This window comes from Halyomorpha halys, unplaced genomic scaffold (assembly GCF_000696795.3).
Source record: "Halyomorpha halys isolate HHAL.00 unplaced genomic scaffold, Hhal_1.1 Scaffold24.1, whole genome shotgun sequence".
Lineage (NCBI taxonomy): Eukaryota > Metazoa > Arthropoda > Insecta > Hemiptera > Pentatomidae > Halyomorpha > Halyomorpha halys.
In genome coordinates this window covers 650,751-670,306 of record NW_027107648.1, presented here as the reverse complement: position 1 = coordinate 670,306, position 19,556 = coordinate 650,751, and the positions used below count along the sequence as shown (strand labels likewise).

General features: G+C 35.6%; 1 protein-coding gene across 1 annotated transcript in view; it reads left to right on the top strand.

Annotated features, from left to right (window-relative positions):
- The first annotated feature begins 6,670 nt into the window (after positions 1-6,670).
- Positions 6,671-19,556, top strand: part of LOC106682367 (putative ankyrin repeat protein RF_0381) — a 13,161-nt gene continuing 275 nt past the window's right edge. The window contains exons 1-2 of the mRNA XM_067046020.1: positions 6,671-6,801; positions 17,573-19,550. Of these exons, the coding sequence (XP_066902121.1) occupies positions 17,600-19,550 (1,951 nt within the window). The 5' untranslated portion in view covers positions 6,671-6,801; positions 17,573-17,599. The remainder of the gene's footprint in view (positions 6,802-17,572; positions 19,551-19,556) is intronic.

The following is a 19,556-nucleotide window of genomic DNA, read 5'->3' as shown; positions in this document are numbered from 1 at the left end:
AAAAAAAAAAAAAAAAAAAAAAAAAAAAAAAAAGATCTCAAACCCACGCACCCATGGGATTTAGGAAAACAAAAATTATAAAGTTGTAAGTTAAAAAAATAAAATCTGTTATGAAGATATATCCATTTAATATTCAGTCATATATATTTTTATCTTTTTTTATTTATTGGTAAATACTACAATCTTCCACAGAGTTATTCGGTAATAAATAATAGTGATAATTGATTATGTTTATACTAAAACAAAATAACATAGAATAATAATAAATAAATAAATGAAAAAAAATACATAAAAATAAATAAAATGTCTCTCTAAATATATACAAACAGAAGGATGAAGAAAATAAACATAATCAAACTATGAAAAAATTAATGGATAAAATAATTTAAAAAATAAATCTATATTAGAATTTATATTTATTAGAATCAGAATTTATCAACACAATTATGATTTGAAAAACAAGGAGAGGGATCCAAATAAACAGCATGCAACCAAAAACCAGCATATTTTCGATTTTGAAAATACAATGATTTTACATAAAGAAAATAATACATTCGAAAGGAAAATACTTGAATCCATTTACATACCTGAAAACATTAATTATACAGTGAATTTCAAAACAGATACAAGAAATTAGAACCAACGCTATGCGGAGATATTAAGTAAAATTGATTTATGAAAAATATGGGATAAATTAAATTAAGATAAGTATAATTAGCCATGAATGATGTGATAAATGAATTTTAATTTGAAAATTGACTAATTAGGTAATTAGACATAATGTAGGAGATACTTATTAACAATAAATATGTTTAGCTAATTTTTAATATTTCATAGAAATTGTTGTTTTGACCTGGGGAGAATAGCCTGCATGAAGTTGAGTTTTTTAAATCAGTTAGTTCAAAAATTGTATTAAGGTAAGATAAATTATAAATAATATTGTTAAGTATTATTGTTATTATTGTTAATTGGATTGTTGAGGATCATACATGTAATAAAAGCTGTTTTGAGGTAGATTGTCCCTGAGGATGGCCGGATTGGACGAAACGTCGGACTTGTAAGAAAAATAAAATGTGTTGGGACTATAATGGATAAAAATTAAATTATTTATTTAAACAACATTAACCAGTCTCAAAAAAGTACATAATATAGTTAATAAAATAAGATGTTAATGTTATTTCATTTTGCTAACTGAAAACTTTTAAATGTTTTCCATACAAATAATCATAATGTGAAAATTATTTTTTTTTAACATTCTGAATCAGCCACCATTTTATATACCTCCTTACTTGGTAGACTCATCAATTTTGACTAAACGTAGTTTTCATAAATGCAATAACATTTTTTAATGAAATAACTGACTTTTTCCTCCTTGTTTTTATTTTATTTATTTATGAAACCAGCTTATTTTCAAAATAACTTAATGATCTAAACATAGAAATATGTCATTGTTTTTTTTTACACATATACAATCTTGCCCTATTAATATAACTATAACTAGTTATATTAATAGAAACTGAAATATAGTTTGTCTTCTAGATTGAAAACGGGATCAAGAATTTTATTTCAAAGAAATTGAATTTACGTTTTTGATATCTACATATACACATATACAATACATTGTAATAACTAACAACCTGGAATAAGATATTATAAAAAATATGTCTATATTTTATTTCCAGGAAAGCAGTAACGATTTGGCAAAGGAACTGAAGAAAGCTGTGGCTGACGACAATGTTTGTAAGATTATTTCCATAGCTACTGAAGGAGGAAATGTCGACGGGTCAACTCAGTCCGGGGGCAGCCTCATTCATCTGGCCGTGAGGAATGGCAGCACGTCCTCTGTTGCTGTACTCGGGTTTCAGAAGGCAGATCTCGAAGTCCTTAACGTCGATGGTGCTACTCCTTTGGAAGAAGCTATTAAAAATTAAAGTACTCCGTCTATCAGACAACTGCTATTGGCTGGGGCTAATCCAACACTCAAGAGCAAAAGAGGGAGGACTGCGCTCCACTTGGCCACTGAAAGGAGCTGTACTGAGTGTGTATTAACCTTGCTGGTCAATGGAGCCAGACTGGATTAAAGGGATGCTGACGGGAGCACTTCGCTATGTGGCAGCTCGAGAAGGGCACGTTGGTGTGGTGACCGTCCTGTTGAATCGCGGATAAGATGTAAGAGCTAAGAATAAGTGGGGCTTGACGGCGCTAATGGGTCATTTGGATATTGTTAAACTTCTGCTTGGCCGAGGAGCACCTCTCCATGATCAGGCTAACGATGGATGCACTCCTCTACATTATGGAGCCGAAGCGGGACGGGTTGGCGTAGTGAAAGAGCTATTGGACCGTGGAGCAGATCTGGCGGCTAAGGATAAGTGGGGCCAGGTCCCTGTAAGGTTAGCATCGATCCATGGCCAATTCGATGTTGTTAAACTCCTCAGAGTGATCATCATCAACATCCAATCGCCTTCTGCATCTTCATCTACTGTTCTACAAAAAGCTTTAATAAATTTTATTAAATTGTTTTTCTTAAATTATAATGTATTCTGTGCGCTAATATATTACAATGCATTCCGGGTTATGTAAAAAAAAAAAAAGATCAAGTATTATAATATATCAGCATGATATATTTAAAAAATCCTGAGTGTGGGTTTTTAAAAATAATATATTTTATGTATATTCCTTTTTTATGATAATGTCGTTTGTTTTTTTTTTCATTTTTATTTTTATTTCCATATAAAGATTTGTTTTAAAATTTCCATTTCCATTAATAAAAATCCGACTTAGTTGTCCTCTCTATTTCAATCTGACAGCCCTGACGAAGCCCTGCAAAGTGGGCAAAACGTTGGTTAACAATAACTAGTTTTCTTTTACTATTTACTACACCCGGACTATTTTACCACTATCTACTTCATACCGTCACTTATTTTCTTTCAACGCTATAATTTTAATTATTTAGCCAATAAGATGAAACATAAATATGAAAGAATGTTTCAACTAGAATCAATAATATTAATCCTGAATATGGAAAATCTCATCCTAAGGAGTCAATGATATAATACAGCTTTAAATATTAGTCAATGCAACATAATCATAAAAATATCATAAATTTGTTATCACTGGGAGATAATTTCAATTTGAACATTGATTTAAAATAAACATACCAGATAGAAGGGATTCTACAAATAGAAGGGAAGCTATGTAAATGGACAATGGAAACCTTTATAAATGGAATTATAGACAACTTTGTAATGAAAATCAAAAAACCCTACTAAAGGAAGATATAATAAAATAATATGTATGATGTTAGAATAAATAAATAAGAAACGTGAATATAATAGAATGATAATACCTAAAGTACCAAATAAAAATATCAAAAACCCGTAGGCACAAGTAATATAATATTATTATGAGAGATAGGTGACAGTGGATGACTTATATGAGGAGCAAATGGTTGGGGGGTGCGGTCAAAATATAACGCAAATAAGTTCTCTTAGATTCTCTAGTGTTGCTGGTAGTTTTAAGATAATAGAGCTCCGAATTAAAAATTAGTGTTTATTTTTAAGGTTTTGAACCAGCCACCATTTTTTATTCCCCCTACCTATACTTGGCAGACTCATCAATTTTGACTAGTAATTATGCATAGTTTTCATTAAAGTAATCAAAAATTGGGGTGATATAACTGCCTTTTTTTCTTCCCGGCTCTTGTACTAAATGTATTCGGGCAGCATAGCAAAAAAAAATCATTTTTTTATCTCTCTTCTCACTTACTATATTAATACAAAGTTATACATAAAATGCTTTTATTAACCTATTATATTGCCCCTCCACCACCACCTGGGAGATGGCAAGGAGATGTCCCCTTGGTAAATGTTCTTACCGTGGGAAGAGGTTTGGGCTCTGCAACCTAAATATAATATCATCACCACCAGCAAAGCGGACCCTCCCCGCTCAACATAGTATCAACGCGCACTTGGCGCCGACGACTCTGCACATACAGTGTACAAATTAATTAAACCTTAAAATACCTATGGTAGAAAAAGGATAAAAACTTGTACATACATATTTTATGTACCTTAATTTCTTTTCCTAATTAATGGAGGGTACGGGGAAAAAAACCAAAAAAAAAAACCTTTATTAACCTATTCTTAAAGCCATCTCAAATTGCTATTTTTTTTTTTTGTTGGAAGGCTTTTAAACAAACAAATAACTAGCAGGTTTGGGTATAAACAGTTATTCGGTTAATCTAAACATTAGGAAACTTAAATTAAAATAAACAAAGATGAATAAAACAATGAATACAAGTAAAATATATAGGTCTTGTAAACAAAATAAAATTATATAAATAAATTAAAAAAACAAAAGAGACAAATTTACAAAAAAACAATATAAAATAAATACTGGTCGACGAAAGATTGATCCACTCCGAAAGGTCAGAGGAACTTAGTTTGCTACCGAGATGTGTAGGTAGCAGCTTCGTAGCTAAAAAAACACCTCTGTAACTTTCAAAGTGGTCCAAAGTTTGTGTACTGGCTCATCGACAGTCAAAGTATCCAAATAGTACATTCATGATTTTTGATCTGTTTTACGGCTTCATCATGTAATAGTACAAGAGCCGGGAAGAGAAAAAGGCAGTTATTTCACCCCAATTTTTGATTACTTTATTCAAATCTATGTATTATTACTAGCCAAAATTGATGAGACAGCCAAGTATAGGTAGGGGGAATAAAAAATGGTGGCTGTTTCAAAACCTTAACAAAACACTAATTTTTCATACGGAGCTCTATATCTTAAAAACTACCAACAACACTAGAAAATGTCAGAGAACATTATTTAAAGAAGATTCAATTTGCTGAAATATTTGCCCTAAAAGAGCTATTAAAGTCCAATAGTTCTCGCAATATAGCTTTTTAAAAAGCAAAATTTCTTAAAAATCTACTGAGAGATTAGTAGATAGTTAATTTATTTTAAGAAATTTATATCTCAGGAACTATGTGATGTACAGATGTCTATTAGTACTCAAATTAAAGCTAGGTTAATGGACTATAAAGAAGTTTATGACATTTACCTTTGTAGGAATAGTAGTTTTCATGATATTTGCTAAAATGAATTGATTTATAGTGGTTCGGACTATAAGTATGATTTATGAAAAACTTCATTTCAGAAACCATTGAACGTACAGATGTCTGCCAGCGCTCAAATTAAAGCCAGTTAAATTTACTACAAAATGGTTATTATCTTTGTAGGAGTAGTAGTTTTTATGATATTTTACAAAATGTTAATTTTTAGTTGTTCGTATAAAATGTTGGATTCTTGAAAAAAATATATCTTTAGACCAATAAGACGCACATATGTCTGCCAAAACTCGAAATAAAGGAAATTTAACTTACTATAAAGTAGTTTATGACACTTATTTTCGGAAGGGTAGTAGTTTTTATGATATTCACAGATGAATATAAATTTGGTAAATGAAAATTTGTCTGAACAACTAGAGTAGAAATATTGATAATACTCCAGGAAATGTTCGTGGCCAAATATAATAATGCAAAGATACTCCGATATTATTTAATCCAAATATCGATATTTTGTTAAAGGAAATATTCAAGTTTAATAATAGTGTTTTGATATTTAATATTGATAATTTCATATTCACTTCGATATTTTTATATTTATTGATTTCTAACATTAGCAACAATATTCCGATATTATATTATCAAAGAATCGATATATTGTTTCAATAACTTAACATCCATTCGATCTTCGATAATGTTATTAATGTCGATATCGATAATTAGCAACAATATGCTGATATTATTTTATCCATATTTTGTGTAAAAGGACTAGAAAAAAGAATAAAAAATGGAATATCGATATTTTATTTTGATAAATACAATCTTATTTCGATATTTTCAATTGTTGTAATATCTATATAGAATATTAGCAAGAATATTCCGATATTACTTTATGGAAATATCAATATTTTGTTGAAATTGACGAAACATCATATACAGATTTTAAATTAGGAATATCGATATTTTATTTTGATAAATACAATTTTATTTCGATATTGTCTTTGTTGTAATATTAATATAGAATATTAGCAAGAATATTTCGATATTACTTTTTCGAAATATCGATATTTTTTTTAAAATGACTGGAAAATAGTATAGAAAATTAAAATTGGTATCGATATTTAATTTTGATAAATACAATTTTATTCCGATATTTTCTATTTTTGTAATATTAATATGCAATATAAGCAAGAATATTATTAGAATAGAATATTATTTTATCAAAATATCCATATCTAGTTTAAAATGACTAACATTACTTAGAGGTATTAAAATAGGAATATTGATATTTCATTTTGATAAATACATATTTATTTCGATATTTTACATTGTTGTCATATCGATAAAGATTATAAGCTTCAATACGCTGATATTCTTTTAACGAAATATCGATATTTTATTTTAAAATACTGAAAAATTGAATAGAAAATTTAAAAATGGAATTAATTTCTTTATGGATATTATTAACGCTGTCGAAAATATATATATGTAAATTATATTCATAATTTAATAACTGTGATGCTGCTATACTGGAGCAAACCTAGCTGTACCCCTAGCGGTGCCCAGATTAACTAATGGGAGGAGGTTACATCAAATGTTTTGTTTTCAGGTGGTGAGCTTCTGTTTGTGTTAGTGGCTTTGTTAAGAATCTTTTAATTACTATTTGATTAGATAGTCCACTATTTGATTAACAAACACTGTAGAAAGGGACATCTATTCTATTTTATTGTTTTTGGTAAGTTGTTTCTACTTTGATATATTTTATGTAGTACTTCTGTCAGCTCTAGAAGTTTATTTATAATAAACTATTGTTTTAGCTATCTAGTATAAGAGCCGGGAAGAAAAAAAGGCAGTTATCTCACCCCAATTTTTTATTAATTTAATAACAACTATGTATAATTAAATTACTAGTCAAAATTGATGAGTCTGCCAAGTATAGGTAGGAGGAATAAAAACTGGTGGCTGTTTCACAACCTTAAAAAAACATTAATTTTTCATTCAGAGCTCTATATCTTAAAATATACCAACAACACTAGAAAATCTATCAGAATATCATTTAAAGAAGAGTAAATTTGCTGAAATATTAGCCCTAAAAGAGCTATTTACGTCCAATAGTTCTCGAGATTGGACCAAAGAAAAATTTCATAAAAATCTTCTGAAAGATTAGTAGTTAGCTAATATACGATATCGATATTTTGTTAAAATAATATCGGTATTTTGCAGCTAATATACGATAGTGATATTACAATAATTTAAAATATCGTATTAAATATGTAATTATCAAACTGAATTATTGATATTCTTATTTCTATTCTTATTTTAATATCTGCATACAGTGTTAGTCATTTTAACAAAATAGGGATATTTTGAGAAAATAATATCAGAATATTCTTGCTTGAAGAGCTATTTACGTCCAATAGTTCTCGATAGCATTTTAACAAGAAAAATTTCATAAAAATGTTCTGAAAGATTAGTAGTTAGCTAATTTATTTTGATAAATTTATATCTCAGGAACTATGAGACGTACAGATGTCTATTAGCACTCAAATTTAAGCTAGTTTAATGGACTATATATAAGTTTATGACCTTTTCCTTTGTAGGAATACTAGTTTTCATGATAATTGCTAAAATAAATTGATTTATAGTTCTTCTGACAATAAGTTTGATTTATGAAAAACTTCATTTCAGAAACCATTGGATGTACAGATGTTTGCCAGCGCTCAAATTAAAGCTAGTTAAATTTACTACAAAATAGTTTATTATGTTTATCTTTGTAGCAGTAGTAGTTTTTATTATTATTATTTGACGAAATAAATTCACAAAATGTTAATTTATTGTTGTTCGTAACACTCAAAATAAAGGAAATTTAACATACTATAAAATAGTTTATGAATATAAATTTAGCAAATGAACATTTGTCCGAACAACTATAAATCAATTTATTTTAGCAAATATCATGTAAACTATTACTCCTACGAAGATAAACATCGGAAAATACTTCATAGCTCATTGAACTAGCTTTAATTTGAGTGCTAATAGACATTTGTAGGTCAAATGGTTTTTGAGATACAGATTTTTCAATATAAATTCACGAACTACTGATCTTTCAATATGTCCCATACAACATTTTTATAAAATGTTGCATTTTAAAAAGCTATATCTCGAAAACTATTTAACGTAAATAACTCTATTAGGGCTCATTTTTTAGCAAATTTGCTCTTCTTTAAATGACGTTTTCTTAGGTTTTCTTGTGTTCCTACGTTTTGAGATATTGAGCTCCTAATGAAAAATTAGTTTTTTTTATCACTTTGAAACTGTCGCCGCCATTTTTTATTCCTCCTACCTATACTTGGCAGACTCATCAATTTTGACTAGTAATTATAGATAGTTTTCATTAAAGTAATCAAAAATTAGGGTGAGATAACTGCCTTTTTTCTCCTCTTGGGCTCTTGTACTAATCGTCTACTGTCTACTTTTTTCATAATTACAAAATAGTGAATTACAAATAGAATAGATTCTTCTTAACTATGGCTTCAAATAAGAAACTATGTGTCCATATTGTCAAGAAAGGGGAAGGAAAGTTTGAGTTAACTGCTTTGTCCATGGATAAGATTGTATGGTTCGGCTTACCAGACCAACTGAAGGATTTGGACTTGCACACAGAATTATTAACAATTAAAACGATTGTAAGTATAAATTCTATTACTAAAGTGGGAGGTTACAGGTTGCTGTGCCTTTTAAACCAGAATTGCTATAGAAATATTTAGATCAAGATGAAAACTTTAGAATTGGTGATCATTAATTAGAAGAATATAATGTACATGAAACAAATGTCATCATGATTAATTTAGAAGAAACAAAAACAGCCAATGAAGTTTTTTTGATTGAACATATTAAGGAGTTAGAGGATCGCATCTCATCAACATATGAAGTGACTCTAATTGAAATAGAGCAAACATTTTTGTTAAGTAAGTTTAATGAGAAACAAGAAACTATAAATTGGATTACTTCTTTTGAGAAATAATGTATCAGATTTAAAATACTGGATGGTCCCACCAGAGTAGAAGCCTTAAAATTGTTTATTGAAGGTAACGTAAAGGAATGGTACAGTTTGAGTTTAATTAAGTTACCGTTAAATGATTGGGAAATTTGGAAAAAATCATTTTTATTAGTTTATGGGAAAAGGAGCTGGACCGCAATCCGCACAGCATTTAATTACAAGTACATGTTCGGTTCACTGATTGATTTTATACTAAAAAAAAAAAGTTTACTTTTGGAAGCAGACAAAAATATGCCTGAAATGTCTCGAATATACCAGATAGTGTATAATTCATAATTCAAATAGTTCAGGATAAGCTTGATAGGGACAAAATTGGGATCGTAGATGATCTTTTGAGAGAACTAAACAAATTCAATGACTCTTATGTGATATACAAAAGATCTGGACAGCAAAATGTGGTGATGAAAAAAACTGATCTAGGAAAAAACAAAACAGAAAAACCACTTTGTTTGAATAAAAGACCCTGCATGATATGCGAGGAATTGGGTTTTAAGAACCGTTTTGGGCCAGCATCAGTATGCTGAAATAAACTGACGCAACAGAAATAGATGACATCCCTGAGACTAATTTTTTAGGAATAGACATGGATTGTGAAAAGAGCTCAAAAAACTAAACAGCCCCGAAAATATTTCACCTTGTACATTAATCAGGATTAATTTAGTGGTAGACAGAAATACTGTAGTGACAGCTGTTTATGATAATGTTTCCACATTTTCATTGGTTAATAAAAAACTTGTTTGTTTATTGAAATCTAGGGGGTATACCTTAAGAGGTATAGAATGGTTGGCGAATAGGTATTCTGATGTTTTTGGGTTTTAGGTATCAGTTTGACTATAATTTCCATGGGTCAGGAAAATATGTTAAACTGAGTTCAGCATTATATATGTAGGTGAGGAGTAGGATGGCTATTCGAGGAAGAAATTTTAAGATGGGGGATGCTATTAGGTCCGTATCCAGGACCTTTGCAGGTAGGTAATCTCTGAAGGATGGTGGATATTTCTGATGGATGAAATGCTTTATGTGGGAGGGTTATCTGGATTTAGTTCTGCTTCAATACAATTAAGGTGAATTGAAATGTGACTTAAAAAATAAATTAAACTTAAGGAAATAAACATTCCACTGAAGAAAAAACAAGACATTGGCGGAGCTATAGAATAACTCATAGACAAGTATCAATGACAACACTTATATTATTAAAATTGACAACAAAATAACCTGCCACAGCATATTCCTATCTTACTAAGGAATAAACCCAGAGCAAGAACAAAGTAGCATATATATACAGATATCCAACTGACAAAATATATTACACCAAATTGACTAACAAACTAAAAGATCCTTTCTAAAACCTAAACTCAATTCATAAAATATTCAATTCTCCTTACTTTGTTACTAATAAAATAGTCCATAAAGACCTTAGTGTTCCATATATAACCGATCTAGCCCGAACCAGATATCAATCTTCCTAACAACCCAACCTACTAGTTTTTAGCCTTGTTTCCTCTTCCATTCTTGACAATGAAGGCAGGATGAAAAGAAGATGGCCTCGAGACCTTATAATATAGAAGTTTTATTAGAGAACTACCAATAGATAATTTCTCTGCAAGCCTTTACCATGCCATTATAATCAAATATCAAATTGAGTTTATGTAAATAAACTTGTAAATGTCACTAAATTAATTTAACAAAATTCGAAACTTCATTTTTAGAAGGTACCCCCGTCTTTTCGCCTAACGGTGGACCAACTCCTGTTCATCCCTAAAATGCGTTCTTAACCGGTTAAACACAATTTTTTACGACCTATTTTATGTAATAGGGAGATTTTTTTTTTCAATCAAACTTTAAATGTATAATCAAAATGTATCTAACTAATATTACCCATCAACTTACATAATAGAGCGACCTTAGTTCAACCTACTCTCTAGCTCGAGTTTCACTCATTATAAGCTTGTAATTTTTTGCAAAAAGAACAATGAAGGTATTGCAATGCTAAGTCTTATCAGGACAAGAAACTGCTCGTAGATTTCGATTGCTACCACACCTACTTGACAAACGCTCGAAACATCCCCTACACGGATTTTCAACAAAATATCGATATTTCGATACAATAATATCGAAATATTCTTGCTAATATCCTATATCAATATTACAACAATAGAAAATATATTGTAACAAAGTATCAATATTTTGTTTTATAATTTTTTAGCCTTTTTAAACAAAATATCCTTATTTCGATTAAATAATATCGGGATATTGTTGATAATCTTCCATATGGATATTATCAAATATGTTTAATAACGAAATAGATACTAAATTATTGAAACAAAATATCGATATTCCATTTTAAATTTGTCTAGTATTTGTAAACAAAAGATTGATATTTCAATAAAATAATATTAGAATATTGTTGCTAATTATCGAAATTGATATTAATAACATTATCGAAGATTGAATGGATATTAAATTATTGAAACAGTATATCGATATCGATATCCCATCCCTACTTTGAAGGTGGTGGCCAGTGGCTTTTTTCCTTAGTGGAACGACATCACTATGGTGTCCGTTTTGGCAGGGTTCATCCTAATCCCAATATTTTTAAGCGCATCAGTGATGGTGGCTGCAGCGTCTTGAGCGTGAGTTAGGGCTGTTTTGGCATTGATGCTGGAAGATGCTTTCGTCGTCCGGTGGAGAGGCTCTCGCCAACCCGGACGGCTGACTGAGGTAGCTTCCGATAAGTCGGCATAGAGAGGCAGGTAACTTGAATTCCTCCAGTCGGCGGAGTAGGAGCGGGTGGGAAACACTCTCGAAGGCTTGGCTGCAATCCAGTGAGATGAAGGCCGTCGGGCAGTTTTTCTTCATCTGCCCTTTGGTGTACGCTTGGAGCTACACCAGGTGGTATTCTCAGGCGACTCCCCGTTGGAAGCCGGTTTGCTGTGGTGGGATAACGTTTTCCTCCCTGCAGTGTTCCATCAGGTGGTAGTTGACGAGCCGTTCAAACACCTTACTCATGTGCGAGAGGAGGCTGATCAGACGATAGAGCTCGGTCGAGTCTCCCTTCTTCCCCGGTTTGAGTTGAGGTACCATGATAGGTCGTTTTCATACAGTGGGAAAGTACGAGATCCGCATGCACGAGTTGAAGATGTTGAGTAGGAATGCTTTACCCTTCCTAGGAAGCATTTTCATGAGTTCATACAGAATCCCGTTTAGAAAACCGAGGAAGCAAAGAATAGTCTTATATGACTAAACAGTTTTAATGTCCTACACTGTTCAGATAAGCTGTTATACACAGTATCCTACACTGTTCAGATACATTGTTGAGATAGGCTGAATGGTTGACGACGATCAGTCCGTGACTGTCACGAGTAAACCGTTTGGTGCTTGACACTCTGCCCGTGACGGTCACAAGGTAAACTGTCAATCGATTGATTTCCTGTTTTTTAAATTATGTATATATTGTTTTTTGTTTGATTTTTATGTGCCATTTTCCAAACCCTAGGAAAATCGTGATATTCAGTCGTTTATGTTCGCATAGGCAATTCTTTTACTTCCTAGTTAACGATATTTAGCTTCCTGAAAACGGAACATCCTTTTTAGTTGAGGATGGACTCACTTATCACTAATATCTATACACAATTTTCTATTCTGTCTTTGTATTACAGAGGGAACGGACCAATAACGATATTGTAATAAAGACACCGCGTTTATATTGTATAGTTGACATCTAGGAAGAGTATGAGCTATTAGCATTATTTTTTTTATTCTCCTCTATTTCTCTTCTTTTTTATCTGCCTCCCATATTCAATTAGATGACTGGGCGAGGAGTAGTTGCACCGGCAGTTTTAAATCTGGAAGATTTAGGTTTAGATAGCCAAGTAAATCTAATCCAGGAAATGGTGAACGAGAATGTAGCCCCAGCACTCCCACCTCTCCCGGCGACCAGCATGCCAGAAACGCACGCCAAGGCGCTCCAGTGGATTAGGGTGCGAACGGCGACCACACAGGGCTTGAGAAAAGCGGTATTAGACACAGAAAAATTCATTGGAGAAGCCGGAGAATTGAACCACTTTCTTAAGGGCGTTCTAATCGCGTCATGGGCAGAATTGAAGCAAAAAAATCAGAAGACCTAGACAGCGGGGACGCCGATGAACTGAAGGCTGCAGTGGTCTTCCGGATGTAGAGAAGCTTCCTTAAACAGATCCAAGCGGACAAAGGGACATCATGGAGGACGGTAAAGGAGATGCTGAAGAAAGCATTTGGAGGGGGGCGCTGGGCCTGGAAGATGTCCTCTTGCGAATGTTCCGAGAGAGGAAAAGATAGAGCCATTCCAGTGGACAGTTCGCCGCCGAACTGCTTCCACGCTACAACCAGAGCATGGACAAGTTCAGCGAAATGATGGAAATGGACCAGGTGCAAGGCCGCAAGACGTTCCTGACTAATATACTAAAAGTCCAGTTAGGAAAGGAGATTGGAGAGAGGAAAGGAGCACCCTAGGATCGCTCTTTTATGCAGTATGCCCAGGAATCGATCGATCCAAGTGCCCAGGAAAGAGAATCTACATGGAAACTGATGATCAAGACTGGAAGAGGGTCCAATACAGCCGTCCCAGAAATCATCAGAACCCGTGCAGAAGAAGAGAACGGCAGGAGATTACGAGAGAGAACCCGAGAAAACCGGAGAGAAGAATAACCCCTGACAAATCAAGGGGAAACGGTCGGAGGGAGGACTGTAAATGCTATGGGTGTGACAAAGTTGGGCATTTAGTGGCCCAGTGTCCCCGGGGAATGAGAGACACATTGCTAAACAGTGCGTGACAATAGATGAGAAACAATAGACGGAGGACAGTCGGATCTTCAAGCGAGTCTACGGAGGTCTCTGAGTTATCGGAAACTGAGGGCGAATCCGAAGAACTAGAGAGCGGAGGAGGCTATAAAACCAGAAGGAGCAGCGGAAGGTGAGCAACTGGAGGGTGGAGAAACACATCAGAGATCTGAGAAGGGTGTCGGCAGAGGGGCACGAGAGGCACGCTGGTGAATAATAGTATAAGGAGAAAATACGGCGGTCTGGCTATCATCGGAATGGGTAGAGTAAAGTGTCTCATCGACACTGGCAGTTCTCACACAATTGCACAGTCGAGAAGCACAATGAATTGCAAGTCGCGAAGCACTGGAAAAGTTGCAAGAGGATGGAGGGACATTCCAGATTCAGGTATGTCACTGTAGATTGGTCACCCTGGATGGACCCTGTAGTGTACAAGGGGAGGTAGAAATTAATTAATTAGAAGTAAATGGGGAGCGATAGAGGATACCCTTGTAGTACACGTGGTGAATAGTATGCCGCGGGAGTATCAGTTTTTTGTCGGGTGTGATTTGTCAGAGAAAGTGGGGGGTAGATTGAGACTGAACAGGGGTAAGTGGCGTGTCTCGATAGGGGGAATGAAATTTTGTTTTCATGGGGTCAAGAGGAGGAAGGAAGTGCGAGTAGGTGGAATTTCTAGCAGGAAATATTGGCGTCACTCCATTCTATCGGAATTTCGGGACATTTTTTTAGATGGGAGGATACATTGAGGGCGATGTGGGAAACTATGCACGAGATACCACTCAAAACGGAAAGGGTCACGTACGTGAAAGGGAGAAGACATCCGCAGGGGCTTCGCCATCATATCCGGGAGGAGCTATAGAAACTTAAGGAACAAGGGTCATCATCAACAATGATCAACAAATCATTGTTAATAGTACGTCGCCGGATAACAGTCCTTCGTGGGTGGTTCGTATGAAGGGTGCCCCGGGGATCAGTCAGAGAAGTATCGGAAGGTGATAGACTACCGAAAATTAAACGAGAATACCGTTGACGAACGATACCGAATCCCGCGTTTTGAGGACATACTAGACAGACCGGGGGGGGGGGGCGCAAAGGTGTTAAGCACGCTGGATCTCACAGCAGGGTACTAGCAGATAATGATGCATCCAAGGGACCGAGATAAGACGCCATTCACGTTCGAGAGGGGTCACTATGAGTTTACGCGAATGCCAGTTGGATTGAAGAATGCCTCTATCACTTTCCAAAGGCTCATAGATGCATCGACGAATCGATATGCCAAGTGTATATGGATGACCTCTTGGCATTTAGTAAATCCGAAGAGAAACATGTGGCGCACTTGAGGGTGTTTCGTAGAATTCTGCAGTTTGTTCTCAGGTTGTCGCAGGAGAAGTCGACGCTGGGGGAAAGAGAGATACAATTCTTGGAACACACGATATCACAGGAAGGGGTTAAGCCCGATGCGCATAAGGTTGAGGCGTTGCGTAGGATGGTAATGCCTAGGGATGTAAAATGTATACGCAGGCTTTTGGGGGCTCTAAATTAGTAGAGACGTTTTGTCCCGGAAATTGCGGAAAGTTTGGTCCCGCTCAATAATTTGTTGAAAAAGGGTTCCGTCGTTATCGATCGCTATCACGCCGACGATTGAAGATAACATACGGCGTTGTATGGAGGAACTCCAGAAAGAACCGGTAATCGCGTTTCCAGACTTCCAGAAGACCTTCACGATTACAACTGACGCGAGCGAGTACGCGCTAGAAGTAGTGCGCTCGAACGGGAATTGCTTGGCATCGTTTGGGCAGTTGACCATTTCAGACCCTACTTTTTCGGGAGAAGGTTCTGGTTTCATGCATACCACCGCCCGCTTCAATGGGTGGGGAAACTCAAGGAGACATCAGCTAGGGTTACGCGGTGAAAGGAACTCCTTGGGCAGTACAATATTGAAATAGTGTACAAGCCAGGAAAGGAGAATATTGGGGCCAACTGACTCTCGCGCGCGATTATGGTAAACGATATAGAAGAAGAGTAAGCGGGGAGGTCGAGCGATGTTCGGATGTTCTTGAGAAAATGGTCACCAGGAGAGGAAGAGACCCAGGACGTATAGAGGTAGGATGAGGGATCCCCACCATCGGAGGACGGAAGCTCGGAAGGGGACAGACCAGCGGAGATGGAGGAATCAGAGGAAATTATTAATGATAAATCCCGCCAGATGGTCTGGAAAATTAGGACATCGGGTCTGATGAAAATCGAATATGGACGATACGGAAATAGTGAAATTGCAACAATTTGGTCGGTACCTGGGGCCAAGGAGGAACAAATTTGTAGAGGGCTTTTGGTGGGGGAAGCGTCGAACGATACAGTAAACTATGGAGGGTTGTAACGTATGCTTGAGTACAAAATATGACAGACATCCCCCCATGGCTACACAAACGGGCGACAGACCAGTGACTGAACTCCAGATCGACACTTTTACGTGCAAAGGGTATAAGTGGGTGACAGTCGTCGACACTTTCAGTAAGGTGGCAATGGCGGAACAGGTAAAGGATCGGTCGGCGGAATCGGATTAGGTGCACTATGCACCTGGTTCCAATTTTATGGCATTCTTGACTCTATTTCGTCTGATGGGGGGCGAGTGTTTGATAATTCCCTTATTCAAGAGGAAATGAAACTTTTCGAGTATTTATAAAATTTTGACCATCGTATTCCGCAAATTAGGAACTAATCGCGGAAAGAAGGTACTGCACTGCGAGGGCCCATTTAGGGTGATTACTCTTCGACAACATAACATTGTCACAATAGAAAGTTTGAGTGAACCACGCAAAAGGAGGACAGTTCACCTCGAGCAATTAAAACTGCCTGATATGTCACCACCTAGAGACCTGGAGTGCCCCCGCTTAATACCATGACAACTTTATTATACACCCGGTGGACTTTTCATTTTTTTTTTGTGTTTTGTTTGTGTATCTAAGCGGTGGTTCTTTCTTATTTTTTTTTTTTTTAATTTATTATTTTCTGTTCTAATATGTAATATGTACATTTTACCCTAGATTGTATGAGGAGTCAGTTTCTTTTACTTTGTCTTTGTAAATGAAGGAATAATTGTTTTATTTTAGTTTTTATGATAAATCCTAATTTGTGTCAAGGTTGTATTTTTATTTCTTTATCTTTATTAGTTTACGAGATGTGTTCCTACATTGGTAGGGGGGTGTTAAGGTAGAAGGGTACCTGCTATCTCCACTGATCCCTAGGGACATATATAAACACTGCACAAATGTATCTATAGAGGATTGAAAGGAGAAATAAAGAAGTCTTTAAGCTGATCTTGTGTGAGCCATTTCATGGTCCCTTTCCCTTTTCTTTAAAGTTCTGTTTGAGACTGAGCTTCTCATGTTTCCGATGTTTTGGCACATTAAAATAAGTTAATCATACTTATTTGTGTTTTTCATTGACCGCACCCCCAACCATCTTCTCCTCATTTATCATTTATCATCCACGGTCAACTATCTCTCATAATTATAAATATATATAAACATATTAAAAAATAGGTCATTGTTGCTTATACGCTTTGATATTATCAGTAATATTTTGGAAGAAAGAATTATAAAAACTAACAACTATTTTTCATTTCCAGGAAGGAATCAACGATTTGTCACAAGAAATGGAGAAAGCTGTGGCTGATGACTGTGCTTGTAAAATTAATTATATAGCCACTAGAGGGGAGGATGTCAACGGGTCGACTCAGTCTGGAGGCAACCTCGGTGATCTGGCCGTGAAGACTGGCAGCACGTCCTCTATTGCTGAACTCGGGTCCCTGAAGTCCTTGGAGAACCCGGATCTTGAAATCCTTAGCATTGCTGGCGCTACTCCTTTGGAAGAAGCTGTTAAAAAAAACCTTGTTCTATCTCTCAGGCAATCGGCAATGCCTGGTGTTGACCTCGATACCTATTACCTCCACATTGCGGCTGCAACTGGTGAGAATGAAACACTAGAGGACTTACTAGAGGCACAACTAAATCCCAACACAAAGAATAAATTCGGCGATACCCCGCTAACACTGGCTGTCAGGGTGGGCAATGTCCGAGGAACGGAGATCTTACTGCAAAGAGTGGACAATTCCAGCTTGGCATCAAAATTTGGAAAGTCTCTTCTAAAAATGGCCGTTAAGTCTTCGAATGTTAAAATATTAAATGTACTTTTAAAATGTAAAATTTTGACCGATCTCAAATTCGAAAATAATGATAACTTAGCTCACTTCATAGTCCGCTCGAATAATGCAACTGAATTGCTCAAAGTATTGAAAGATCATAGTGTGTCATTTAACATTCGAAACAAAGATGGCCTCGCACCTTTGCATATTACTACTGATCCATCTGTTGTTAAAACGCTACTAGATTTGGATGCAGATATTAATTTCAAAACAAAAAAAGGGGAAACGGCTCTCCATATTGCTTCGGCCAAAGGATCTCTGGAAGTGGTGAAGGTTCTAGTAGAACATGGAGCAGATCTAAGGGCTAAGAATACTAACGACAGAACGCCACTAATGGAAGCATCAGAGAATGGCCGTTTAGATATTGTTAAACTTCTGATCGCCCATGGGGCGCCTCTCATAGATAAGACTAGTGATGGAGAAACAGCACTATATAAAGCAGTACAAGGAGATCAAATTACCGTAGTGGCAGAACTATTGGACCAGGGGGCAGATATAAAAGCTAAGAATTATTGGGCCGAGACACCTCTAGAAGTAGCATCATATTTGGGCTATTATGATATAGTTAGACTTCTCATTAACAGAGGAGCACCTCTCAATAATAAGGATATATATGGATGGACTGCCCTGCATGAAACGGCAGGAAGAGGGCACTTTGCCACAATGATAGAGCTGTTGGATCATGGAGCAGATATAACAGCTAAAAATAATAAAGGCTCTACCCCACTAATGGAAGCATCGTCTAATGGCGATTGGGACACAGTTAGTCTCCTCATTGACCGAGGAGCGCCTCTCAATGATAAGGATAGTTCTGGGAGGACTGCCCTGCATGTAACGGCACAAAGAGGGTACGTTGACGTAATGGAAGAACTGTTGGACCATGGAGCAGATATAACAGCTAAAAATAATAACGGTTCTACCCCACTAATGGAAGCATCATCTAATGGCAATTGGGGGGCAGTTAATCTCCTCATTGACCGAGGAGCACCTCTCAATGATAAGGATAGTTCTGGGAGGACTGCCCTGCATGAAACGGCACGAAACGGGGACTTTGCCTTGATGAAAGATCTGTTGGACCATGGAGCAGATATAACAGCTAAAAATAATATCGGCTCTACTCTACTAATGGAAGCATCGTCTAATGGCGATTGGGACACAGTTAATCTCCTCATTGACCGAGGAGCGCCTCTCAATGATAAGGATAGTTCTGGGAGGACTGCCCTGCATGAAGCGGCACGAAGAGGGCACTTTGCCATAATGAAAAAGCTGTTGGACCATGGAGCAGATATAACAGCTAAAAATAATATTGGCTCTACACTACTAATGGAAGCATCGTCTAATGGCGATTGGGACACAGTTAATCTCCTCATTGACCGAGGAGCACCTCTCAATGAAAAGGATAGTTCTG